General features: G+C 42.9%; 1 protein-coding gene across 1 annotated transcript; it reads left to right on the top strand.

Moving 5' to 3' along the window:
• Positions 1 to 12: 12 nt before the first annotated feature.
• Positions 13 to 27,415, top strand: TXLNB (taxilin beta). Its single transcript, XM_083731674.1, has 10 exons — positions 13 to 791; positions 4,631 to 5,086; positions 6,230 to 6,321; positions 9,687 to 9,857; positions 14,735 to 14,929; positions 16,432 to 16,551; positions 20,096 to 20,170; positions 21,905 to 21,997; positions 23,969 to 24,064; positions 25,722 to 27,415. The coding sequence occupies exons 2-10, from the start codon at positions 4,645 to 4,647 to the stop codon at positions 26,325 to 26,327; spliced, it is 1,890 nt and encodes a 629-aa protein (XP_083587800.1). The 5' UTR covers positions 13 to 791; positions 4,631 to 4,644; the 3' UTR covers positions 26,328 to 27,415.

Below are 27,415 nucleotides of genomic sequence, written 5' to 3'. Positions count from 1 at the left end.
CTTTAGATCCTTAAGGGGGCTGAGAGCTGTCAGGAAACCCCCTTATTCACCTAACAGGGCTACAGTTTCCAGAGTTCCCTGGGAAAGAGGGATTGATGGTGAAATCATTCAAAGATTAGCAGCTCTGTGGGGAGAAATAGGGGTCTCCTAAGCAGAGGCGGAGCTAGCTGCTCCGGCCCCTGGAGCGGCGCACATGCTGTGCACCTGGGGGCAGGACTAGCTGCCCATGGGGGTGGGCCGGGCATCCCAGGGGGGCAGCGCAGCGATGTCACATACACAGCCCCTCAGGGATGATATGTGGGGCACACCACACCTCTCGCACCCCTCTTCCTCTGCCAGTGCTCCTAAGCAGTCTCAGCACCCTTAACTTCCTGCTGCCATTTGGGAACAGCATTCTGGAGAAAGGGCAAGCGGAGGACGAGGGGCTTCTCCCTTGGTTGCCAGGAAGAAGGCAATTCTTGGGAGCAGGGCAGCATGCTTTCAATGTACGGTGTGTGCAGAGTGCAACTTTTCCCTGCCTGTGTGTTGAGCTGCACCTGCTGGAATTCCTTCATCATTCCACACGGCTGTTAAAGGCCCAAGAGCTCTGTTCTATTTGGCATTTGGTCTTGGGAGCTCGCAGCCAAACTCTGGAGAGGAGTATTCTTGCCTGCTGTGTCATCCACTCCTCCCGCCCTCTGTGGCAGGAACAGAGGGAAAGTTTCCTACTGCTGTTGGTTCTTCCTCTCTTGTCGTTCTTTTGGGCCTCCTCCTGCCATCTTCTTCTCTTCTGCTCCTTTTTCTCTCCCCAGGTAAGTTTGACAAAGTCAATAGCTAGCAACATGGTTGAGAGACAACTATGGAAGTTTTCAAACAATATTTTGGTGCACGAGCTTTAAATAGTGTGGGCATGTGATTGCGACTATGGGAGAAGAAACTACAGCTGCAAGCCCGTATCCACTAACCTGGGAATAAGCCCCACTCAATTCAGCGGGCCTTACATTTGAGTAGTCACATATAGAATTGCATTGTAAGGTAAATAGCCAGAGCTTCCAGTGAAGGAGACCAATGTGAAGTTGATGTTTTTGGAGGAGGGAAATTTAAAGCAGGATTAGGCTAAGACTGTGCGGTATGAGGAAACTCTTGTGTTTTCGTTGCAAAAATAAATAATGATGGTTAAGATTTAAGCACAAAGCAAAGCAACCTATATGTGTTTCTAGAACAGTTTTGGCTTGGGGGCTGTTTTGAAACTCTGACACTATGGATTTCACATCTCTGTGAATTCATTGTGCATCAGAGTGCCTTTCCGACGTCTGTTTTGACAAACTACAGTGCTTAAAGCCTTACAGAAATTGCACAACTGTAATTCTGTATACAGAAGAACCATGCAGCAAAAGCAGCACTGGACACTTGACAGGTGTGTTGTTTAGCTTTTGACAACAAACAATAATAGAGGCACACTGTTTGCTTTTCTCTGTGATGCTTAACTTTTAAATAATCTGCACTCAGTGGCTGACAGTGTAAGCCTATACCTGCTAACTTAGGGAGTAATTTTCACAGAACATAGTGGGACTTGTTTCCAAGCACATAGGCCTAGGATTTGGGCTGTGAAATATACCTATGGTGAGCTGGCATGGTAGAATTCTTTATTTGTTTTGTTGGGTGAATGTGAGGAATAAAGGCAGTTATCAAGGATCATCACTGTCATCCTTTTTTTAGACGGGCTTAAAATAACTCATGACTTCAGAGCAGGTGCCATGTGTCTTTCTGTTGGATTTGAGGGGAGGGGGGCAGGAAGCTAAAAATAGGCAAGTCCTGCAAACTTCTGAACTCCTCTACTGGGAGAAAAAGACCTTGTGACAAGGAAAGTGGCACTTTCTGCAATTCATCCCTGCAATAAAGAGGAAGACCCAAAATACATTTATTAAGGCAGCTTGCTTTGGTTGGTTGATCAGTTGTTCAGAATCTATTTTAACATGAGTGCCAGGTGTAATGAATTGGTAAGAGAAGCTTAGAAAGGGAGCTCCCTCTTAGAAAGGGAAAAAACCTTTGCTCCGTCTGCTAACAAGAACACCATTGGAAAGGTGTTTTTAGTGGTAAACAAACTGGGTTCAGCCACAACCTCCTGAAGTGGGTCAAATACAGGTTAACAGCACAGAGCTTCCCCCTGTATAAATGTACTCTTTCCACATCAGTATACCTGTGTATGGAATACGCTACTATCAAGCTATGGTTAGCAAGTGGACATAGGTGCATAGGTTAAAGCTGCACATGGCTTGCTTATTTTATAAACTAGATCAGTTTCCTTTCTGCCACAAAAGCAATATATTCTTGCATGCTACCCCAATCTCCGAGCAGCATGAGATTCCAGGGATTCCAGGCACATACTCAGAGTTCATGTTTCCTTTTGGAAATGAGGCACAGCAGAGACTGTGGTGTCTTTAGGTTATATAGTTTATTTACACATTTATACAACCTGAGCCTACGATGGAGGTATTCACAGCATTTAACGCCCCAAAAGGGTCTTGTTTCTTGATTCAAACAGAAATCAAGCATCACTCTCAAACATTGCGCTGACTCTCTCTCTAGTTTACTACTTTACTTCCAGATTACAAAACTCTGTCTTTGTCTACTAACTAACTGTGAATGGTCAGCAGGTCTTGAGGCAGATACGAAGATTATGCCCATGACTGGTGTGGGTTGCAGTTCTGCAGTCTATCATGTCTAAAATGGCATTTTATTTATTTATTGTTTGCATGGGCCCTACATGGGCCCACCACTTAGTAAGGAGCCTGCAGCCTTTTATTTCAGCTTCAGCCCTGACAGCCACCACTGATAATGAGACTAAATAACAATACGAGGATTCTTCTTCTGCATTGAGCTGCCCTCAAAGGCTGCTTGGTACAGTCAACCTCTTCTTACGTCCTCCTCCGCTTGCGTCCATTGTGCCCAATGTCTGCGGCAAACCTGGAAGTAACCGGCAGGTTTGCCACTGTTCACACATGCGCAGGAGTGGAGATCGCTGTTCACACATGCGCAGAAGTGAGCAATTGCCGCCTGCGCACAACGGCGCCTCTCTCAGCAACCCATTTCAACTTCTGGACAGGCCTCCAGAACAGATTGTGGTTGTGAGTAGAGGTTCCACTGTATTTACATCTGTTGTAGCACATGGGGGACTGTCTTCTTTGTAGTGAGTTGGGCCCACTATACCATAAGCCTGGTGCCCTCTAGATGTTTTGGCTTACATGTCCCATCAGCCCAAGGCAGCATTGAAAATAGTTGAGAATAATGGGAGTTGTAGTCTAACAAGAAGATTGGGGGAAGCTGCTCTATGATATGTTGATCCCAGTTTCTCTCTCCTTCCTTATGTTCCAATCACAAAGCCTGTGATTTTCTACCAGCAATTTCTTGATGATGCCCTCTGTCAAAGATAAAATTGCCACAGTAAATCAAAGAGGAGTTTTTTACCAACGTGTGCTAAAAAGAGATAGAGAGAGTCAACACTGGGCAAAATAATGGGGCATGACTTTTTGTTCTGCAAAAAAATAATCTTTTGGGGATTAAGGGTTTGGTTTACTAATGGGAAATGATTTCTTACATAGCAAGTCACGGCAAATTACTGGGAAGAAATTCCCCTTGGTTTGAGTACTTTCAAGTTAGATCATGCATACAGTAATACGTTGGATCAAATTGGCAGACAAGACATGTGACAGAACCACAGTAATTATGAAGATCAAGAAATGTATGTCTGCAAAAATACATTGCCTGCTTAATAGAGATGACACAGAACCAGAGCAAATAAAAGACTAGATGACAAAATGGGCTCAAAATATTGGAGAAAACATACCACTTGTTACCTGGGATATTCTGTGGTAAAAGGCACATTGGTTCTCCTTAGATATGGGAATAAGAGGAAATTCCTTTATCACATTGGTTCAAATACAAAATATATAAATAAAAATTAGCCTCCCACACTTTGGAACTACCAAAGGGAAAGAGGAGATTACTTTCATATATGATGTAACAAAAATATATCTCAGGGAAAAAGAATGAGACAATTTAAAAAATCTTAAGGTGTGAAATTCCTCTTCATCCTTTTTTCTTGTTGAACTATGGAAAGTTTGGCTACGCCAGAACATAGAGAATCAGCTGTAATAAGAATAAATGTGCTGGCTGAAGGAAATTTTCTCTTTTTTGCAAGAAAATATTGTGATTTATTGATTAAGGAAATAACTCAGCTTCCCATTTCTTGTACAATGAAACAGTCCTCTGAAAAGCCTTTAGGCAAAGCTGAAACAAACAATGAATACCATGACTATGACCAATGAATCTTGTTTAGATAAATCTATTGGTGCTAAAAGAAAGACTATGGCCAAGTAGTTTCTGATTAATCGCCATTAATTGGGACAAATGCACAAAACCTACAGTTTTTCCAGAGGGCTGCAGTGAATGGCAAAACTGTTTGAATGTGTGCAGAAGGAAGATACATGAAAGGGCTAAATAAATAAATATCTAGGTTGTCTAAGATGCCGGTTAAGTTTGTGCTAAATATAATCCTTTCTACTATCAACAGGCATGGCCTTCTTTGGCAGTTTTTACTCTATTCTTGATTGCTGGTGTAGCTAAAAGCCTAACTTTGTCTCACACCCAGGTAACATCCCAAGAATGGAGCATGACCAAAATGGAGCTGGCCCTCAGCCTGACCAGCAACCCCCACCTCCCATAAGCAGCTCTGAAGCGCTGCCTACTGAGAATGGTCTAGAGAAACAAAGTGAAAAGTCGCCTCCGAGGCCTCTGTCCCCTGAGAACGCAGCGCATTCTCAGCCTGAAATAAAGCTGTGCGATATATCTGAGGAGCTGAGCCGACAGCTGGAGGACATTATTAAAACCTACGGGTCAGCTGCCAGCCTGGTGGAGGAAAGGAATCCTAAAGCGGCAACAGACAGACCTGAGAAAGGAGACTCCTTTAATAATGAGGATGGAGAATATGAGGATGCCCATGACGAGGCTGAGAAGGAACAGGCAGCTTCTGGGGATGTGTCTGGATCAAAGGAATCCAGCAGCCAGAAAGAACAGAAGCTGGAAAAGAAAATCCTGAAGGGACTAGGCAAGTAGCTCCTTGCGTAACTGAAATGCAGAACTTAATAGGACTCATTGGCTGTGTTGGAAAAGGCGCCGCAGTGGTCGTATCCATAACATTTAATTGTTTGGTACCAAAAGTACACATTTTCTTCTTGGCTCTGGCAAGAAACCAGTTTTTATTTTTAATATGTGACGCAATAATGGACATACATGGCAATTAACTGGTGGTACAATTCTGTACATCACACCTAGACTTGTATATTTTGTGGGTGCAATAATGCAAAGCAGCATTTACCAGCAGTTCTCAACCTGTGGGTCCCCAGATGTTGTTGGACTACAACTCCCATCATCCTTGAGCTCTGGCCTTGCTAGCTAGGGGTGATGGGAGTTGTAGTCCAACAACATCTGGGGACCCATAGGTTGAGAAAGGCTGATTTAGGCTACTATTATTATTATTATTACAGTCATAACTTGGAAGTTGAACGGAATCTGTCCAGAAGTCCGTTCGACTTCCACAGCGTTCGAAAACCAAAGCGCGGCTTCTGATTGCAGGAGCTTCCTGCAGCCATAGTGGAAGCCCTGTTGGATGTTCGGCTTCCAAAAGAACGTTCGAAAATCAGAACAGTCACTTCCGGGTTTCACTTATTTGGGAGCCAAAACATTCGAGAACTAGGCTGTTAGAAAACCAAGGTACGACTGTATTGGATTTATATACCACTTAATTGCTAAAGTGTCTTCTTCAGTGAGTGTTTCATCCATCTTGAACTTGCACTAAACAACATACTAAAAATTAGTCTGGCTGTCTGGCCAAAATGTGGAAATAGAACCACTGCAACAAGGATCACCAGCCTTTTTAAGCCCATGAGCCCATTCGCCAGCCAGAAAGCACGTGTAGCACATGGGTAACGTATGGGTAGCCACAACCAGTGTAGCACAAAGGTGCTACACTTACTACCCCTACGCTACTACCATACGTAAAAGAAGGTCACCTAAAGTTGCTCCAGAAGCACCTGGCAGAAATCTAAAGAGAAATGTTAAACACAAACTGCTGCTAACATTTCCGAATATAGAAGCCAAAACCAATCTAAAATGCAACTTCCAGTTGTTACAAATTCTTGTATTTTGCATGAAGTGCTCTCTGAGAATGTCCTTTTTAAAATTACTTCAGGAAAAGAAGCTACCCTGCTGATGCAACATTTGAACAAGCTGAATACCCCAGAAGAGAAGCTGGAGATCCTATTTAAGAAGTATGCTGAACTGGTTAGTATAGCAGCTACGGAGAAAGGATAGAGACAGCCCCACTTTAAAGTGTATACATCTAAAAATAATATTGTAGAGCTGGTGAAAGTGCAGAAAGGAGACAGCTAAAACAACTTTTCCTCCCCTGGGGGCTTTTTAGCAAGCAAGGAAGGACATGATAAGTGTTTGAAATGATGCATGGTGTGAAGAAAGTAGATGGAAAGAAGTTCTCTCCATCTCTCATAAAATACAGTCAAGGGTCATCCAATGAGGATGAGATGTAGCGATGGCCAGCAGCACAGACAGCTATAAAAGAGAATTAGGCAATATATTATTCACAGAATACCAGTTGCTGGGGTGCAACTTGTCCTCATGTCCTACTTGAGAACTTCCTTTAGGACCTGGTTGGCCATTGTGGGAATATTAGGAAGGGCCATAGCACCATGGCAGAAGATCCCAGGTTCAATCTCCAGGTGGGGCTGGGAAAAGCACCTGGCCAAAACCCTGGAGAGCCACTATTGAGCTAGATGGGCCAGTGGTCTGACTTGGAACAATATGCCTTTATATGTTCTAGCATATTCCTGGACTTGGTCTTATCCAGCAGGCAGGGCACTTTGTGTGATCTTATATGTGATGCGATGTTGGGTTCTTGGGTTACAACCTGGGGGCTGATATTATGCTTCTAAGAGCTGTGCTGAAGCAATAAGAAGAGAGAATTCCCCCCCCCCCCACACACACACACACATATGGTTTTCCCTTGGACCTCTCATTTGACTCCTCTAAGGTCTGATGTTGGGGTCCTGCTTTAGGCAGCAAGTAGAGGTGAGGGGTGAGGATGAAGGAGCAGGGCATATATAAGGAATAGACCAGCATAGCTTCAGCTCCATCATGTCCTTTATCAGGGTTTATCTTGCTTTATCAGGGTTGCAACTTGGCAAGCTGTGCTGGTCCCGGGGGGAGGTTACCATGGGGCGAGGTCCAGGACCTGAGTCGAGGGTCGGCAGACAGTCCTCCACGGGCGAAGCGGGGTCCAAAGCGAGGAGCCAGACAAGGACAGGAACTCTGGGGGAACAGGACTGGGTGCTGGCTGAAAAAGCTCTTCAACGACGTTGCTACCGCAACCTGGGACCGGGCTGACTGGCCTTTATCTTCTCTGAGGCCAGGGGTGGTCCTGGCCCCCAGGAGACCCGCCTCTCCTGGGCTTAAGGCGAGCACTCCTCCTGGGAGAAACCAGTTCCCTCCGCCTCTCTGCCCTGAGCCTCTGCAGCTCAGGAGAGGCTGGAGGGTTACTGGACCCAGGGGGAGACTCACCTTCCCCCGACAGCGCTGGGAGAGGCACACCTGTAGGCACTGTGTCCTCAACCCCCTCCGGAGCCAGAGTGGATTCACCTGGTGCCTGCTCCTGAGGATCCGGCACAGGTGCAGGCGCTTCAGAATCAAGGCCCTGCCCCAGTTCAACTGGCCCTGGAGGCGAGGACTCCTGTGCAGGCTGGGATTCCTCCAGTTCAGCCTCTGAATCAGATTCCCAGGCCATCACACAAGCTTAGTTCAGAGACATTATATTGTTAGAGGTTTGTGGGTGCTGAATGCCTTGGTTTAGTAGTTGGAATTTAATTAGAGCTTGTGTGTTACAACCGGGGAATGCCGGACTCTGTGTGTTTTAAGATAGATTCATGTGTGTATTTCACCTGTGTGCTAGACACTTCTAGTCATTAACATTAATTAATTATGCTGGGCAAACTTCCTAAGTTGTGTCTTAGGTGGTTCTTAATCCTTGGAAATCAACAGGAGTTGAAAGGTAATGGAGTCAGCCTAATTTCCTTTGAGGGGATGGCCTGGGGATAATGAGCCGCTAGCACATCAAAGGGGCAGGAACTCTCCCTAAGTTAGAAAAGGCAATAAATGCTAAGGGGGAACTGTTTGACAGGAGGAAGTTAGGGGTCAGAGAGAGGCATGACTGGTTGCTGCTGGCTGCAAGGCTGCAGTTGTTGTGAGAGGAACAGAAACTGATGCTGCAGAACCTCTCAAATCTACACTCAGATTGTATATATGTGCAAATAAACCATATATCATAAAGACACCACAGTCTCCACTGTGCCTCATTGTCCAAAAGGAAACATAGGCCCTGGTAAGTGTACCTGGCACCCCCAGAATCTCACACCGCTCAGAACATTATAAAAGCAGAGATCAGGTTCAACAGACACCATATAATACAAAGAGTCTGATATTATAGAGACATACGGAATAAGCCATAAGATATTAAAATCGAAACTTTAAAAAAGCATTATCCAGAATATTTTTCAGGAGTAAATTGGGCTGAGGAAGGGGAAACAGCATTTTGGTTAAAAATGTTTTTAAAGGAGACTGTAAAAGTTGATAAGGCAGAACATTTGCTGTTGAAGTGATGCATGTCCACCCTTGTTTGATAAACTTGGACAGGAATGACTGAAGAAAGCCTGTTTTGACCACCAATGCAAAGCCTTCCAGCTTCTCCAGGGGGGAAAGGGGCGACCACAAGTCAGATAATTGTTTTCCTTTCAGCAAGTGTTAAAATTACTTTATCATTTTTTTAAAAAATGAAAAAAGCCTGCTACAAACCTCAAACCACCTATTCTGAAATGAACAGTTACAGCTTCAGGTTACAGGAACCAGGCTTTGGTCTGACCTCATATTTCCTTTGGCCAGCATCTATTTAATTTGGAACAATTTCTTTTGGAGCTGTCCACCTTTAAGTAATGCTTATTGAAACCTTGGTTTTTCAGCCGCTTTCTTTTATCATTGTCTTGTGCTGTGCCCAAGGGGGATGACAGCTTAGCAAAATCTATGCCTGGGCTGAGATGAGTGAGGTCAAGGAAGCTGCTGAAAGGTCTTGCGGTGATGTCATGGGTAAAATTGTCAACTTTTAAAGTGAATTTTAGTCTTGTGTCTCTTTACCAGCTGTGAAGCCATTAGTAGGTGGTGATGCTTATCTCAGTTCTATAAAAAGCTTTGCCTGGTGATTTCTGCATAGCAAACTGCTGTTAAAAGGTGCAAGCTCAGGCAGCCAGGACAATTCCCTCCACTCCCAGGGCAGATGCAAATGCCGGTCATGGCCACCATCCAAGAGTTCTGCTTTCCAAAGGTAAAAACCACTATACAGCTAGCGGCCTGATTTGCTGGGAAAGTGGTTTATTAGGAACAGGATTGTTGTCCTAGCAACTTATCAATCAATTAAGCACAACTCTCATTTTATCTCTTCGCTGTAAAAACAAAATGAGAAAGGCTTTCCAGCAGTCATGGGAGGCAGATGATTTAATGGTTCCCTGCAGCAAACCAGGACTCCCACTCAAATAAATATTAGTTTCTGTTTCTGTCCTCCCTTTACCCTCCTCCCTTTTATTTTTTAGCTGGAGGAACATCGTACTGAACAGAAGAAACTAAAGTATCTGCAGAAAAGGCAGGCACAGCTCACAAAGGAGAAGGACCACTTGCAGAGTGAACACAGTAGAGCCGTCCTTGCCCGAAGCAAACTGGAAAGTCTCTGCAGAGAGCTACAAAGACACAACAAAACCCTGAAGGTAAAACAGAGGGTTTATCCATACTTCCTCTTCTCCCGTTGCTTTCCCCCTGGGAAAGCCACTCTTAAACCACTCAGAGCCGTGCTTTATAGGCATGGAACAAGGCCTGAGAAGAACACACTGACAACTGCACTAACTTGTCTATTCCCAATCCAGAAAGTCTGGCAATTTGTAGTCCTGTGGATAAGTGAACTGTCTTTAGCAAGGAATTTTAAGCATTCTCAAATCCCAGTTCAATGGTCTTCGGGAGATGCCATGACACTATTTCAAATCAGTTTAAATATATTGTGGCTGATGGCCAAGGATTCTCTTGTGCAGTAGATTAGTTCTTCAATGGCGGTCAATGTTTGGGAGTCAACTGGCAAACTCTGACAGGTTTGGAGTGTGTCTGTGTGGAGAAATGGCTGTTTTTTATATTATTAGAATGGAGAGAAAAGAGGGCTGTGAATTAGCTCAAGTCTGGAAATGCTTGAAAGTACAGGACTGCTTTTTGAATAGCCTGGTAGCGGCACACTGCCTCAATTTTTGCTCATATTTGTACATTTGTAAGCAAAGTAAATGTGGGTTTCCATTGCTCCAAACCCATTTTGTGCTGCCCAGGCAATTTTACAATAGTATAATCTAGATGTGCTCCCTGATTAATGGTTTTTTGAGTGACAAGCATGCTGATTGGAGTGCACCTTATTCTAAGGTTACCAGATTTTTTTCTATGAATCCGGGGACACTTTTCAACTTCAGTCAAAATGGATGGATTTTGTCAGGGGACTGATTTGTAAATCTGGGGACTGTCCCCGGGAAACGGGGACGTCTGGTAGCCTTACTTTATTCCCACCTCTCACATTAGGAACAATGACCATCTCCTAGTTAGTTATTAATGCTGTGCATAATTGCAATTTTTGGGCTGTGCTGTTGTTTCCAGTATTTACAGTTTTGTGCTAAAATGACTGAACCGTAAGTATAGGGATATGGCCCAGACTGAGCATATGGTAAATTTACCCAGCATCTCTCTGGATTGCATTATGAGATTCCTGTTGATTTATGTATGACAGATGTGAGGAACCTTCCAGATGTTGATGGACCACAACTCTGTCATCATCAATCATTGGCTATGCTGCCTGGGATTGATAGGAATTATAGTCCAACAGTATCACAGATGCCCATCCGTTATTGTATGGAAACCAGTGTCATGTTAACAGTGCTTTTGATTGCACCTGGAGTGAAAGAAGACAGCTTTGCTACCTGTTAAGGAAACAAATTGCAAGGCATTGAGGTGGCACTTTGTGCTTTGCTCAGTTGGGTTGCACCAGTGAAGCAAATGACAGAGTTATTTGTACTGCCAGGCCAAAGTGCTTTTAAGATATTTGTGTCCTTCTTGCCAGCAGTGTTTTAGCACTGAGGCACTTCTGCAAATATCTATTGCAACACAAGCCACAGAATGTATATCCAGTCATTCAGTAAGACTGCATGCCTGCCTCACCATGCTAACTGGGATCTAATAAGTGTAGCCAATACATTTAATTTTGATAAACCAATTTGGCACTGGGAAAGACCTTTTACTTGACCCACCTCTGGGGGTTGCTGTTGTTGTTGTTTTTGTTTGTATTTCCCATGTGTGTCTCTCTGACATAACATTGCACATGTTCAAATGGGAAGATGTTGAAACAGTGGCAATGGGGACCTATATGCAATGAATTTATGCTATGCTGCCACTGTAATGTTTTAAACGGCCAGCCAGCACATGGGTGAATAGTCTGATAACTGCTCCCAATCCTAGCTAGAAAACAAACAAATGAAATACAGTGGTACCTCGGGTTACAGATGCTTCCGGTTACAGACTCCGCTAACCCAGAAATAGTACCTCGGGTTAAGAACTTTACTTCAGGATGAGAACAGAAATTGCATGGCGGCAGCCCAGCAACAGCGGGAAGCCCATTAGCTAAAGTGGTATTTCAGGTTAAGAACAGTTTCAGGTTAAGAACAGACCTCCAGAACGAAGTAAGTTCTTAACCCGAGGTACCACTGTAGCTTCAACGTATTATATCAACAATCCTTCTAGTGTGTTGCAGCAGTGGAAATGGGGAGGTAATAATTCCAAATCCTATGTGTGCTTACTACAAAGGAAGGGCTGCTAAATTCAATAGAACTTCATCCCAATTAAGTATGCATAGAATTGTAGTCTCAGCAACATTTTTGCAGTCTACACATTCATGTTTGTGCCTTTTGGATTAAATGAATTGCAGCCAAATACTGCTTTCTTAATGTATTTTTTGTCCGTTGAGGGTACCTGATACCATGGCATGGGGACTACCTTCAGCTTAAAAGTTTGTTGTTTAGTCATTTAGTCGTGTCCGACTCTTCGTGACCCCATGGACCAGAGCACGCCAGGCACTCCTGTCTTCCACTGCCTCCCGTAGTTTGGTCAAACTCATGCTGGTAGCTTCGAGAGCACTGTCCAACCATCTCGTCCTCTGTCGTCCCCTTCTCCTTGTGCCCTCCATCTTTCCCAACATCAGGGTCTTTTCCAGGGAGTCTTCTCTTCTCATGAGGTGGCCAAAGTATTGGAGCCTCAGCTTCACAATCTGTCCTTCCAGTGAGCACTCAGGGCTTATTTCCTTAAGAATGGAGAGGTTTGATCTTCTTGCAGTCCATGGGACTCTCAAGAGTCTCCTCCAGCACCACAGCTTAAAAGTACTCTGCTAGAAACCTTAGTCTTAATTCAGTTACTATATCTTCTGTAACAATAAATCTTTGTTTGTGTTGGTCTGCCCAGATGTAACTCCTTGCTCTTTTCAAAGCTGCTATCTCATTAGTGGATGTTTTTATGCTCATTATCTGGCATCTACAGTGCACTCTTTTTTTGCAGGATACACTGGTGACAACTCCCATTTGTTCTGCAGCAAAAGTGAACCGTATAAGCAGCTGCCCTGCTGTTTTTGATCTTGTAATCTGAATTAAAGTGGCATCTTAAGTCTGACAAGTGAGATGGAGCCATGCAGCTCTATCCCTGTCTACTGGCCAACTGTTGTCTTGAGTACAATACAGGGCCCATCTCCACAACCCTGCCAGTATTATATCAATGGCCAGGAGTCCTGAGAATAAAATGCCAGCTAGAGACATGGGCTGTTAGTTACTGCCTTCTAAGTCAATGTACTGTCAGCTTCTGCCTGATTTTTGGCAGAATGTGACTGAAATTAATTGTGTGCCTCCACCTTGCTTCCAGAATAGGGCCAGGGAGGCTGCATAACATGAGAGGGCTGCTGCGTAACAGGAGAATCCCTGAAAGACATACACCCACATAGATACACACATGCATCCGCACACACAAAATCTAGTGGAATAGAATAGATAGACCCACACACTCCCAAGCCCCTTAAATACAGGAGATAGTGGCGTACAATGGTGTAATGTTAAATTTTGAAGTGCAGGAGCTCATCAAGAAAGCTCTCAAAGCCATGTTCCCAAGAACAGTAACAGGCATTCTCGTAGTACCCAAATTATTAGGAACACCAGAAGAACAATCCTATATAAAATATCCAGGGCGTGGTTTCCACTGAACTCAGTGATTCTGACTGCTTGCATTGAACTTGGAAGACACAGTGAGTCTTAACAAAAGATCACCAGCCTGTTGAAATGAAGCCTTTGGCTTTTTCTTGAGAAATGCAAAAGATCTTGCTAAGAAGTATTCCTGCTGAAATTGTTAGCATGAAGCCCATCAGAGGACAGAACTATCCAGCCTCTCTTTGATTGATTGATTGATTGATTGATTGATTGATTGATTGATTGATTTTTCCAAATCTGCTACAAATGAACTTGTCAGCTTTATGTGACAGGGCAAGGAGGGTCCATTGGTCTAGTATATGGCAGTGGTGGTTTTATTAATTTGTGAATTGCCTTTTATATAACTCTCCAAGTGATTTGCAATCCAACAATAAGAATCAACTAAAAAAGATTTTTAAACTATACAAAACAACTGGAGGTGGGATTAAAAGCACTACAAATAAACAACCAATTTTTTCATATAGCTGGAACAGTTTGTAGAAACAAAAATGCCTTGTTTCTAGAAAGTATAAGTAGTCCACACCTGTACAAAGGGTGGGTGCTTGTCATATCTCTACAGTCTCTAAGGTAGGAATCGGGAACCTGTGGCCCTCTAGATGCTGCTGACTCCAACTCCCATCATTGTGCTGGCTAGAGATGAAGGTAGCTGGAACGGCAGCAACATCTGGAGTGCCACAAATTCTCCATCCCTGCTGTGTGTCTACAAAGTTGACTTCATGGACCAGGAAAGGGATGGGTGCGGGGGAAAGAGGGTGAAGAAAGGAAGACAAATGTTGTCTTTTATGCATGTGTTCACATATGTTCACCCCATTTTTTAATCTTCGTCCTGAAGGTCGCCTTCAAAGATTTACCATACTTACCATAAAATAAAACCATCAGTATTTTAAACTCAACAAAACACAACTGGAAAACTTGCATAGTGGTACAATCCTGTGCAGGTTTCCTTGGAAAGAAATCCCACTGTGCTCTGTGGTGCTTATTCCCAATGAAAGAAATAAAATTTAAGAAAGCTTTCCCCTTCATTTTTACATATACAGAGACAACAAGGGAGGGAAATCAGTTTGTAATGTTTATTTAATTGCTGTTGCAAATTCTAAGCCCTCAAATCAGAGCAAGAAACATTTCAATCTCAATATCATAAATGAGGCGCAATAATGAATGTGCCCCCAAAAGTCATTATTTTGTCTGCCCTCCCATTCCTGTTTGAAGGGCACCCAAATCCCCCCACCTGCAAAAGGATGCATCTCTCACTCATTCACTACAATAACATCTCCTATGGAAATAATATCATTTGCTTTTATTGGAATATTGCATTACAGGAGGAGACCCTTCAGCGAGCAAGAGAGGATGAGGAAAAAAGGAAGGAGATCACTAATCATTTCCAAGGCACTTTGAACGATATCCAGGGGCAGATTGAGCAGCAAAGTGAAAGGAACATGAAGTTGTGCCAGGAGAACAGTGAGCTGGCAGAGAAATTGAAAAGTATCATAGATCAGTATGAAGTCAGAGAGGAGGTAAGAACAACATGCAAATACTGCACAAGGCTAACTTGTACCAGATCTGTTGCTGTAATTTCTAGTCTTCTCTGTTCATTCCTCTTGCAAGTGCATTCAGCTTTTGGCAAAAAGCAGCATAGCTATTTAGTGTATATGCTCACCCACTCATTCACTGCAGGTAAGTTTCTCTAAAGCATCTCTAAAGAAATATGCAAACCAAGAATCCTTCTCCCCTTACATGCCCAGCTTTGGAGCACAAATTAGTAGCTTATTAATTTGATTATTTATTGGAGTATGCTCCATACTGGGTATACACAGGACATCTAAAATTAAATTTTAAATCTCTAAATTAGATATCTTGTTTTTAAAAACTAAACCACCAGGTTTCATTTCTGCTGTCACTGTCCGTATGCAAGACATTAATAATTTTGAAATAACTTTACCTTACTATAAAATATTTGCATTTGGCTGTTGTCACGCTGGTGACTGAGTGCACATGTGGCAGCTAAGTTTAAACAGGGTGAGGGAAGGCTGGGAAGCCAATGATCTTCCTGTTGTCATTGCTGCCACTGGTGGAATAAAGGGGGGAAATGTCCTTGTTGTTGCCGCTGCTGAGAGAAGCCCCAGAAGAAGGTGGCAGGGACTGAAGGGAAGAAAGCCTTTCTGCCCTTCATTCCCACCCTGGCAGCTCATGGCCCACAGTCCAAACAGGAAGAGCGAGTGAGGAGGCAAGCAGAGGAAGTGAGCCAGGCCCAGCAGGCAGGAGGGCTGAGTGGGTGGAGAAAGGGAGCATTCCCTTCCCAATATCACTGGCTGCTGCCCCTAACCAAGGGCGAAGGGAGGTTGGTGCAGTAAATGGCAGCAGGAGCATCAGATTGCCTCCACCACTGTACTCCCATGACTCACTCCTCCCCTTTCAGTAAGTGTCAGTGACCCAAGAAGTCAGTCAAGCAACAGTTACAGGGATCCAGGCAGAGGGCCTTCTCGGTAGTGGCACCCCCCCCCCCCTGTGGAACGCCCTCCCACCAGATGTCAAAGAGAAAAACAACTACCAGACTTTTAGAAGACATCTGAAGGCAGCCCTGTTTAGGGAAGTTTTAAATGTTTAATAGATTGTTGTATTTTTATATTCTGTTGGAAGCCGCCCAGAGTGGCTGGGGAAACCCAGCCAGATGAGCGGGGTATTATTATTGTTGTTGTTGTAACAAAGAGCTCCATCTGCACCATCTCAGCAGCCACTACAGTTGGAGTTTAAGATGTTGTGTGGGGAGGAGTTCAGGGTATGGTGGGTAAGCAGAGTTGGCGAGCAAAGTGAACAGGAGCAGAAGCCCCAACATTTAAATATGTCATGCTTACTTGACTGTTAACCCTGCTATATTCAGTTAGGCCAACCTTAGATAAATGTGCATAAGGACTGCAATTTTATATGGAATTTTTAAAATCTAAAAATCCATTATTTCTATAGGCAGGAAAATCACTACATCTGCAAACAAAATGCATTGCAATGTGTTTTCTTCCAGCACCTAGATAAGATATTTAAGCACAGGGAGCTTCAGCAGAAACTGGTGGATGCCAAGCTGGAACAGTCGCAGGAAGTGATGAAAGAAGCCGAGGAACGACATCAGCGAGAGAAGGAATATGTAAGTACTTGCCTTTAGCTTAATTTTTCCCTTTAGGCCAAGCAAAGGTCTGGAATGCCATCTTCCCATTTTAAGTAGTTGTTCCTGGTCTGAACTGGGACAAGCGGCCTCCTATCTCAGCACTGAGTGGGATCCACCCTGGTTTAAAATCTGTAACAATACACAAGCCGGTGCCACTGGGCCTGATAGGGCAGAAGGCAGGGAGTAGGGGGCGCCTGAGCCAATGGCAGGCAGAGGCAGCTAACTCTAGTTTTGCTTCCATTCTCTTCCCTGTTCCACAAAGTTGACTCTGAAGGGGAAGCTGACAAGCAGTTTCACCACTGGAGTGGTTGTAATTTTGAGAGCAGGCAGGTGGACTCAGGACAGACTGAAGCCAGTGCAAACAAGCCTACAGTTTGCTCAAGCATCTGATGCCCCCATGAGAAATTATGTTTGTTTGCCATAGCGATATCTTACAGCTCTCTGGGTACACATGCTGTTATCCATGCTTCTGCTTACTTCAGTCTTGTGATGTCTATTAGACCGAGACAGGAACTAGCCTGAAGGCACCCAGTGAGATCCATGACCAAGAGACAATTCTGAATCCAGATCTTCCCAGTCCCAGCATTCTTCACACTAGGCTACACTGGCTGTGTTATGTTTTTGTGCACTAGGGCACTTGGAAATTATAGCTATCTAAGCATGAAGCTTACCAAACACAAGACTCCTTTAGCGTCTCTGCTTCTGTGCAGTCGAGTACTCCCCGACTGAATTATAACCTACCCACAAGCAAATCAGAGTGAATGGTCAGTAGCCAGCTGTGTCTAACCTCTCCATGCTTTTTTTTTTTTTTTTTGGCAAATAAATCCTGATGACTGCTCAATAAACAGGTGATCTGGAAGCAGCCTTCTTTTCAGAGGACAAATTGAAAGCAAAAAGCAAAGCTGAAAGCAAGCGCCATCAGACAATGGAATAGCTCTGCTGCCTCCCTGTGGCATTGGGGAAGCTGTTCTCACTCATATGGGATACTGGCTGTTTGTACAACTAGTCGTGTTCGTCATATTATTAAAAACTGAAATGTTCAATGCAGTAATCTTATCCTTACAACTTAAAACATGCCTTAGGAAACATTTTCCACACCCCTTTTCCTAGTTATCATGAATTTCAAAAGCTCCCTAGACATTTTATCATTACAAAACTGGCAACTACTCTTAGCTGCTGAGAGAAAGACACCCTTGCCCCAATATATACCCAAATTTCCCTAAGATAACCAGCTTAGTATTCATAAAGAGAGGCTTGATCTAGCACTGATACAGCAGGCAACCAGTTACCATCAGCATCATACTTCATCCCCAAGATCAGGTCTAGATTTAAGTGGAGGTCATGACCGCATGCATTCATCCAGACAGGTATTGCTGACACTGAACCAGCTTCAGCATTCGCATGAAAGGGGTCACTCCAGTTTCATTTTACTAACCCAGCTTGATGGGTCATTACTATTTTTTCTTTAGAAAGGGGAGGAGTTCCATTTTGACGGGTTGCTAAGCGTTTTGTCTGCAGGCGTTGGTTTCACAGGAAAAGGCTGCTGGAAAATATCTGGGCAGGTGGATGTTGTTACTGGTATTGCCTCAGACAATTTGTGAACCAGCAGGCTAACTTCTTAATCACGACTGCAGCACTCTTCTGGTTGTTTAGTGACTCCTGATAGAACTTTATGTCCAGAACCTTGAGGTTGTAAATTCAGTCTCAAGCATGACTGGAGGTTATAAATTCGTGAGTGGGGTGTTTGCTAGCCTTCTGAATTCATCTAGCTCCCCAAAGCAGACTTGCATTGTGAGAAGAGAAACTGTAGGTTTCCCCCCCTCCCCATATTGATTATAATATTACATATTTTTTCCCTGAAGTTCAAAGGTGCTAGATAGTCACCACAGTTCAAAGTTCCAGGCTCTTTGGGCAGCCTTGGGCTCGAGAGGCTCTGCATGACCCCTTGCTACCTACAGCCACAGCAACATTTGCTCTCAACACCAGTGCTATCAGCTTATTAGAATTGCAGATGAACTCCAGGTTCCATTGACTAATTGGCAACTTCCCTCTGTCCATGTCTTGTGAATTCCCACTTACTGAAATTAGGCCAGAGTGCCTTTCTGGAGCAATGAAAATTGTTTGTGGTCATAAGAAGTTTGGAGAAATTCTTCTCTGAAAGAGTTATTTACTACATCCCTGTCTTTTAATTAGAATGTCAGTTTAGACAGGAAAGTTCAGGCTGAAGGGAATCAGAGCAGTCCCACTGAGGCTGTGCTAAGCCTAGCCTAGAGCAGTTCAACTTTAACAAGATTCTTTGGACGTTTCTATAATTCTAGGAGGGGGCAAGAGCTGAAGAACAAGCTTTATGGGTGTAAACTGCATTCAGTAGCACTGTACTATATTCTTTACGAATTGGTTTCTGCTTTGAGTCCTTCCTCGTTTCTGCTTCCTGCTTCATGTTTTATTAATAAAAAAATACCAATATTTGTGTCTGGCTGAGCAGGTTGGCTTCTGAAGATTACCTCAGGCTGCATTTTTTATTTTGATTTTTTTAAAAAAAATCATGCTAATTTAAAACACTGCTTTGAACATTTGCTTTTATTGCAGGGTAACTCTTAGGTTTTTTTTTAAAAATAAATATTTAAGAATAACTTAAAATACATTTGCTACAGGACATCAATAAGACCAGAGAAGGGGGGGGGGACTGTTTAGTGAGCCACAACAGATTACTGGGAAAAATGATTTCTGCCTCATCAGTTATGCTGGACTTCTTCAGCATCCCAGCTGGAATATGTGACAGTGAAGGCCTGATGAAATTTTTAAGCAGTGTCAAAACCCAGACAGTTTGCAGGATAAATGACTATCCTGAAGCCCGACTTGGCCCTCAGGCTATCCAGCATTTTGTTTCATACCGTTAAACACAACCAACCTGTAATTCTCCCAAAAGATTTTATTTTTATCTCGCTTTTTAAAAAAAACTCTGGTGAAGGGGGTAAAAAAACCCCACACTCACCTATCATTTTGAAAGTGACACGAAACAGCCCTTGTGTATATTGCTTAACTTTATTGCTCTTAAGTTTTGCAGCAGTTGTCTGGAAAGTTAGAATGCTAACAATGGCAGACCTTGGGGTCTCAAATTTCAGCAGTGCCAAAATTTGGTGCCCCCTGCCTCTTTCCTTCTGTTCTACATCATAGTTGTGGCACCTCCAAGATGGTAATGTGTGCAGTGCTTTTTTTTTCTTTTAAAAAAAATGTTTAGGGGTACTCTCATTTTCCTGCTTATATTGAAATACTGCCCCTCAGTGAGGCCAAACTTAGATTCACAACATGTTTAGGGGTATGTGCACCCTCAGAAAAAAAGCACTGAGTGTGTGTGTGTGTGTGTGTGTGTGTGTGTGTGTGAGAGAGAGAGAGAGAGAGAGAGAGAGAGAGAGAGAGAGAGAGAGAGCCTTGCAAGTAGATGAATGCTGGATTCTAAAGACTTTTGACTGAAATGAAAAGTCCAAGTATTCCACTGCTATTCCTTTTGTGTCAAACACAGCTACTTAACCAAGCTGCAGAGTCGAAACTGCAAGCAAAAATGCTGAAGGAGCAAGAGACAGTTCTCCAGGCCCAGGTGAAGAACAGCTGCTGACTGTATGATGTGCCTCTTTATTTGGAGAGTTTAATATATGGTTTCACATCACGCTTCATTAAAGCATATTCTCTGCAAGCAAAGGTCAGATGAGCACGCACTTGGGAAGTATTTGCATTGATCTGTCCATAATCTATGTCACATCTCAAGGGGCAGAAAGAATCAAAACATATGATGACCAGGGTCAGAGGAGTATTACTATTTTACTGTATTGGGTCATTTTCTCTTTAACTTTACACCAGCAATTATTTATTTAGTGCAGAGTGAGGAACCTATGGCCTTCCAGATTTTATTGGACACCAGCTTCCATCAGACCCAGCCAGCATGCCCAGTGGTCCCCGCCCCCGCCTTGGTGCTTTCTTCCATTGTCCCATGTCAGAGGCTATTAATTATTTGTTCTCTTTTTTATTATTTTTGCAAGCTACTTTAGGTACATTTCACTTCATGATAGTTTTATTTCTAATGGGTGGTTAGTCTACGGGCCATATCCAGCCCCCTCAGTCATTTTTTTGTGGTTTCCAACCCACCCTTTCCCCCATTTTTTTTTAGAAAAGTAGTTTTTTTAAATTGAAAATGCAAAAATATTTATGAAACCCCCCCCCCCATCCAAATGTGCCCTTTAAAGCAAACTAAAAATTAGCTATACTTCTTTTTATACTTTGGACAAGTCCACTTTGACATGTATCCCCTGGAGGGTTCATCCTTTGTCAGTGCAGCCCCCCAGCCAGAAAAAGTTAAGTCTCCCTTGTTTTATAAGATTATATATTCTGCTTTTTCATCAAATGATTCTCAAGGCAGCTTGAAACAGACTGTAATACCACATACCTCAAAAATGGAGGCAGTCATGGGGCAGATCATATGGCAAAATGAGAGTTGTTTTTTTTTAATGAATATGAGATGTTCCTACTTCCTGTTTTTGAGTCAGTTACTCTTGTGTACCACGACCTGTCAGCTATAGAACAAGTAACAATAAGTGGAAGATTTGAGTGCAGGGATAGTCTTAGTACTATTCTTATTAATGCTCTCAGACTTGGAAGTTTTCCTAAATGGAGAAGGCATTTCAAGGTTTTAATGGGCAGCAAAGTAGTAACACAATTCCATAACTTGTTTTCATGTTTACAAAAAATAGGTGAAATCATGCAAATGCTACTAAAGCCCCCCCCAAAAAAAAATTGTTACTGGATTAATTTATTAAGAGAGAGCCACCCCTGTTATGTACTGTGCCCTTATGACAAAATAGCAGAAGTAAGAGAAGAACTGGATTTATGAGAGATTGAAAGACATAAGGGAAAGAAGACATAATCTGTCCAAAGGGAGGAAAGAACACATTAAAGAAATGCAAAAGTCTTTTGCCCTGACCACTAGAGGTCCCTCCCAGACCTTATCAAGCTTCAGAGCATCCAGCACATCTTATTTACCTACTTTGAGTGATGCTGGTGTTTTAACCTAATAACATATGTGTTGGTTTTTGTGCTTCCAAGTGCCTTTTTCCTATTTTTAGTTTTTGATATCCTCCTCTCAAAAGATCATTTGCCCCAGATAGATTAAAATATTCTCAAAGTATAAAATAAATTATTTGCTAAAAATCATAGTCTCTTTCATCTTGCTCTCTTCCTGCAATAATTTGAAGGTTTGGGCAGGGGGTTCACCTTTCTCATTGTGGAACTATGAATGGAATTTGTGGAAGTGACTTATGTTGCCTTTCTCTGAATGCAGCTTGCGCTCTATTCTGAACGATTTGAGGAGTTTCAGAAAACCTTGACAAAAAGCAATGAGGTGTTTGCCAGCTTCAAGCAAGAGATGGATAAGGTCAGTTAATACATTTTGTCTCTCAAATCTGTTCTGGGGGGCTTGCCATTTTGGTAGCAGAGGCCAGTGAATTTTCTTCAGGTTCACATAAGACTTTTTCTGTTATGGAATCAATCAGAAACACGTTGACATTTTCCTGTAAGGTGCAATGGATACCATTAAGAGTCAAACTCAAACAATTGGATGCTGGGCAGTATTGATATTTAATAAATAATAATAATTAACCCTGCATTGCTGTCACACAGGTGTGTATACCTTATCACCATTAAACATTGTTGGAGCACAGAAACTGCATTTAGCGGCCCAAATATGAATAAGACATTTCATCATCAGCATCATCAATTTGTATGCCACCTTTCCATAATTAAAACAATGCTCAAGGCGGCTTACAACATGACAAGATTTACATAATTGCCAACATAACAAAAGTCATAAGCGATAATTAAACACATCAAAAAGTACACAACCAAATGGAAAACAATTTCCACATAAATCATAAAATCCAAAACTAAGAATACAGCATTAATATCAGTCCCAATGTAAAATGACATAGATAAAAAATAAAAGCAATTTAAAAACAAAACAAAAACGGAGCCCTCTCTGCCCAGCAGCAGCAGCAGCAGCAACAGTCGTTTATGGAGCCTGTCAGGCCCCGCCTTAAGCCAGGTGGAGAGAAGCAGGGCAGGGCCCTTCAGGCTCCCAGCAGGTCAGTCCTGCTGTATGATAATCTATTATTTAGCTGTAGGTAAGAGAGGGTAGCTACTTTTTGAATGCTCTGCTGTGTATGGAAAGTGTGCTAGGGAGAAGAGATTTAGATCAACTTTCTTGACATACTAACTTTTCCACAGGTATTTACTTGTCATTCTGAACAGGCTGTCCTTCCTAAAACAGCAGCACAGATATCTCCCGCTGCATGTTGAGCATTTTATGAGCTGCCTTGCATCCTCTGCCAGTACCTGCTTGCACTGCCAGAGTGTCCATGGCTCCATATCTGTCAGCTATCATTCATTCAGAGATTATAAATATGGATCAGAACTGACCCTTTTATTTTTTTAATAAAGTGTTCAGTGCTGACACTGTTGCAGACTATCATGGGGCAGCTTGTAATTTGTGCAAAGCACTTAAAGATTGATTTCCAAGCAGTAAATTATTTCCTGTGTTAATTATCCACAAAACCACACTGCCATTAAGGTGCTGTAATGTTTGTGCTTTTCATTTGAATTAAGTGACTAATTCATTGAAAGCAAGAACTAATAGAGTAAAAGAACTATAATGGATTGGCAGTGCTATTATAGATGCGGGTTGCTCTTGCAACAAACATTTTGTGAAATCACTGACTTGTTACTGCTTTGAGGCAAGAATGTGTTCCACATACATGAGATATTGCTGTGTGCACACCTTGATGTGTGGGCTTTCAGTTGATCTCTGAAGAAAAGGAAACAGTAAATCTGACAGGCAAGTAGCACTTGGGGATCTAGTTGACAATGTATTTTTATTCTAAGACCTTTATTTTCCACCATCAAATGTATTTTAACATGGGCAGAGTACAGTCAGAGATTTTTGTGAGCTGATCCCAAATTGATGTTCTCCCATTTTCATGGTATGATGAGTGATTACAGTCGTGCCTTGGCTCCCAAACAAATCAGCTCCCGACCACCACAAACCCAGAAGTGACTGTTCCGGTTTGGGAACTTTTTTGGAAGCCGAACCTCCAATGGGGCTTCCGTGACTTCCAATTGGCTGCAGGAGCTTCCTGCAGCCAATCAGAAACTGCACTTTGGTTTCCAAACGTTTTGGAAGTCAAATGGGCTTCCGGAACAGATTCCATTTGACTTCCAAGGTACAACCGTACTGCCATAAGTCAAACTAGAACCCTTGACTATTGCCAAGGTTGGGATCAGCACTTGTTCACATGGGATATGTGTAAATGCTGGCTTGTTCCTGATGCCAACTGGATTTTTCCCTTCTTAGATGACCAAGAAAATGAAAAAGTTGGAAAAGGATACAGCTACGTGGAAAGCAAGGTTTGAGAACTGCAATAAAGCTTTGTTGGACATGATTGAAGAGGTGAGAAACCATTCCTTGAACAATTTTAAATTAATTAAGCATCAATGATGCAATCTCATAAATTGTTCTGAATAATAGGTCTCTGATACAGCTTCCATTGTAAAGTTCATAAAGCATTCACAATCGCAAAGGGGCCATAGTTCAGTGGTACAGCATCAGCTTTGCATGCAGTCTCAAGTCTAATACCCAGCATCTCCATGCTTGCCCGAAACACTGAAGAGCTTGTACCTGTCAGTACAGACAATACTGAGCTAGATTGATCAATTCAGTCTGACTTGATGTATGGCAATGCAATGGAAAAAGCAGTGGGAAACAGCTCCAAAAGCTTAAAATCACTATTTTGGGGGAGGTTTCCCCAAAAAAGCTAGACAATTTTGGGGTCTTCCTAAAAGTTTTGCAGGTGTCAGGAATGTTACATTTTGAAATATAGCAACAGAGGGTTGGGGTTGGTGTTTTTAAGAGTGGTTTAAAAAAGATGGTCACCGTCTTGCAGAATGTTTTGGGAAATTAAATTCTAACTTTAAAAAGGTAAAGGGATCCCTGACCATTAGGTACAGTCGTGGCCGACTCTGGGCTCATCTCGCTTTATTGGCCAAGGGAGCCGGCGTACAGCTTCCAGATCATGTGGCCAGCATGAGTAAGCCGCTTCTGGCGAACCAGAGCAGTGCACGGAAACACTATTTACTTTCCCGCCGGAGCGGTACCTATTTATCTACTTGCACTTTGACGTGCAAGGTGGGCGTCAAAGTTCAAACTGCTAGGTGGACAGGAGCAGGGACCGAGCAACGGGAGCTCACCCTGTTGCAGGGATTCGAAACGCCGACCTTCTGATTGGCAAGTCCTAGGTTCTGTGGTTTAACCCACAGCACCACCCGTGTCCCTAAATTCTAACATAGTTATTGGCTAATTAGTGGCAGCTAATAAACGGGGGGGGGGGGAGTAGTTTATTGTATGTGGGATGCTTAAGCACCTGAATGACTAACATAGAAATGTAAGGCTTTCAAGAGGAAGCAGATTGGTCCTAGTTCTGAGATGGGGATGCTGCCAGTATGAATGGGCAGGGTGCTTTCTTGACTGTTTTGTGGCCTCTGGGCTGTGGAAGTAACTAAAAATAAAGTATCACCTTTCTTTGCATGGATGATGTCAGGTGTATAGAAAGCTATAACATTTTCTCTGAGCAAGATGGTTCGGGCAGGGAATTAAAAATATATATACAGAGATGTTTTAACATGACATTCTACTCCAATCTGACCTTCACATTGCAGAAGTGAAAGTCTAACAGCATATGCTACGTGTAGTTTGTAACTTCCTGACTTGACTCCCTCCCCCCACCCCATTCTGCCAGTAAATGTTTACTTCTGTAATATTTGGCCAGCTCCAAAGATTTACATAAATTATTATAAAGACCCCAGGGCCTGTAGAACCACCCCAGAGAACTGTAACACCTGTGGAGGTTGCAAGAAATAAGACTGTGTCAGCAGGAAAAACACTTTGCAGAAGTGGCCAGGCCACTTCTTGATTGGGGAGGTCACTTTTCAAGCCACGTTCTTTAACCATCTTCCTGATTTTTGCTTGATCTGTTAAACTGGCCCCTCTGGTTGTCCTGTGCCATTTGTCGACGCAGCAGCCTTCAAACGCTTTCTTTGCTCTATCACAGAAAGCCATGCGAGCCAAGGAGTATGAGTGCTTTGTAGTGAAAATTCAAAGGCTGGAGAATTTGTGCAGAGCTCTTCAGGATGAAAGGAATGTGCTGTACAAAAAAATAAAAGATGCAAAATTCCCTGAGGAGAAGGAGGAAGAGGAGGAGGAAGAGGAGGAGGAGGAAGAACCACCACCACAACTGACTGGACAGGACAATGGTCTGAAAAATGAGGCTAGTGTGAGCTCCTCTGTTGCAGACCAGGCTGCTGCTGCTGCTGAGCTACCTGCCACTGATGAGAATATTCTGAAGGATCTGGCTGCAGCTTTCATGGTGACCCATCATGAGGGAATGCTCCCAATAACCATTAATGTGGACACACCTGAAGCCCTGGTAGCCACTAATGTAGAAATGTCTGAAGAACCGTGTAATCTGCAAGCATGTGGTCCAGTTTCTCCCCCAGAGCCATTGCTCCCGATGCTACAAGACACAGAGAATCTCTCCATACAGCCAGCAGCATCCACACCCACAGCAGAAAAACATGAAGGGGACACGGTGAAACAACTTGCTCAGGGTCATCCGGTTCTGCAGTTGTTGGATGCTGACATGGAAGGTGTCGATTAGTATTAATGTGATTATATTTCTTTCCCAACTGCCATCCTTTCATATATTTTTGTTCTAATTATGTGGCTTTAAAATGTTCACAGATTTGCTCCTCATAATCGTGGGACGTGTCTTGTGACTGTGACATCGAGCCCCGTCGGTAGCGATGCATTTTCAGTTTGCCCACTTTTTCATCAAATCAAAGCAAAAAAAGTGCTTCCCTAAAGTGTCACAAAATGCATGGTGTTTGGTCCCATCAACCCATTTTGAAAATCCGTAAGACTCCCTACTTTAAGAACTACAGCACTTTAATTCAACATGCTCTCACAAACACCTGAGCGCGGTAGTTTGGTCTGAGGTGCCACAATGTCACTTCTAAATACAGGAATAAATGTTACATGGGGGAAGCGTACTTGGGGAAGTAGAAGCTGGAAAAGCAGTAATGTGAGGGTCAAATCTTATTCCAAAGTAACTACTAATTAGTCTATGATCTTCAAAACATTTTTGATTGGACAGATTCTCCTGACTTCAAGCAATTGTGTGTATCCCTGGGACCCTGATTCTTTTCTTTACCCCCAACACAATCCTTTTCTCACAAGGAAGAATAGTTGTCTATGAGTCACTAATGGATACAGAGTGATATGAAAAATAGTTAATGAGATTATACTTTTTCTTTTACTGTAGGCTAGCCTACAGGCCTCTCAGTGTTGTTGGACTCCCAACATCCATCAGACTTGACCACTGGCCTTACTGGTTGGAGCTGATGGGAGCTGGGAGTCCTACAGTATCTGGAAGACTATAGGTTAGCTGCCTCAACTGAACTATTTACCTATGTGCCTTGCTTTAATACTTTACCCTACGTCACTTACAGTGTCACTATTTCAACAAGTTTGGTCACAGTTCATAAATTTGTCATTAAGTCTCATTGAATTAAACTTGTAACTGTGCCCTTGGTGGACTGCATAACATAAAAATTGAAGGGGTGCTTTTTCCCTTGTAGGATTGGATTGATTAAATCTGTAGAATTCTATCCTGAATTTGATAATTTAACTGTTTTGCTTGCTTATCAGTAGTTTAAACACTGAATTAATACAGTTTCAATACCTACT

The sequence above is a fragment of the Podarcis gaigeae genome (assembly GCF_964106915.1).
Source record: "Podarcis gaigeae genome assembly, chromosome: 3".
Taxonomy (NCBI): Eukaryota; Metazoa; Chordata; class Lepidosauria; order Squamata; family Lacertidae; genus Podarcis; species Podarcis gaigeae.
This window is presented reverse-complemented; position numbering and strand designations above follow the sequence as displayed.

Bases quoted from the DNA above. Each gene is read 5' to 3' on its own strand.
- TXLNB (XM_083731674.1), top strand. From the start codon at position 4,645: ATGGAGCATGACCAAAATGGAGCTGGCCCTCAGCCTGACCAGCAACCC. The intron at 6,322-9,686 runs GTTAGTATAGCA...TTTATTTTTTAG, and splicing joins TTAAGAAGTATGCTGAACTG to CTGGAGGAACATCGTACTGA. The intron at 21,998-23,968 runs GTCAGTTAATAC...TTCCCTTCTTAG, and splicing joins TCAAGCAAGAGATGGATAAG to ATGACCAAGAAAATGAAAAA.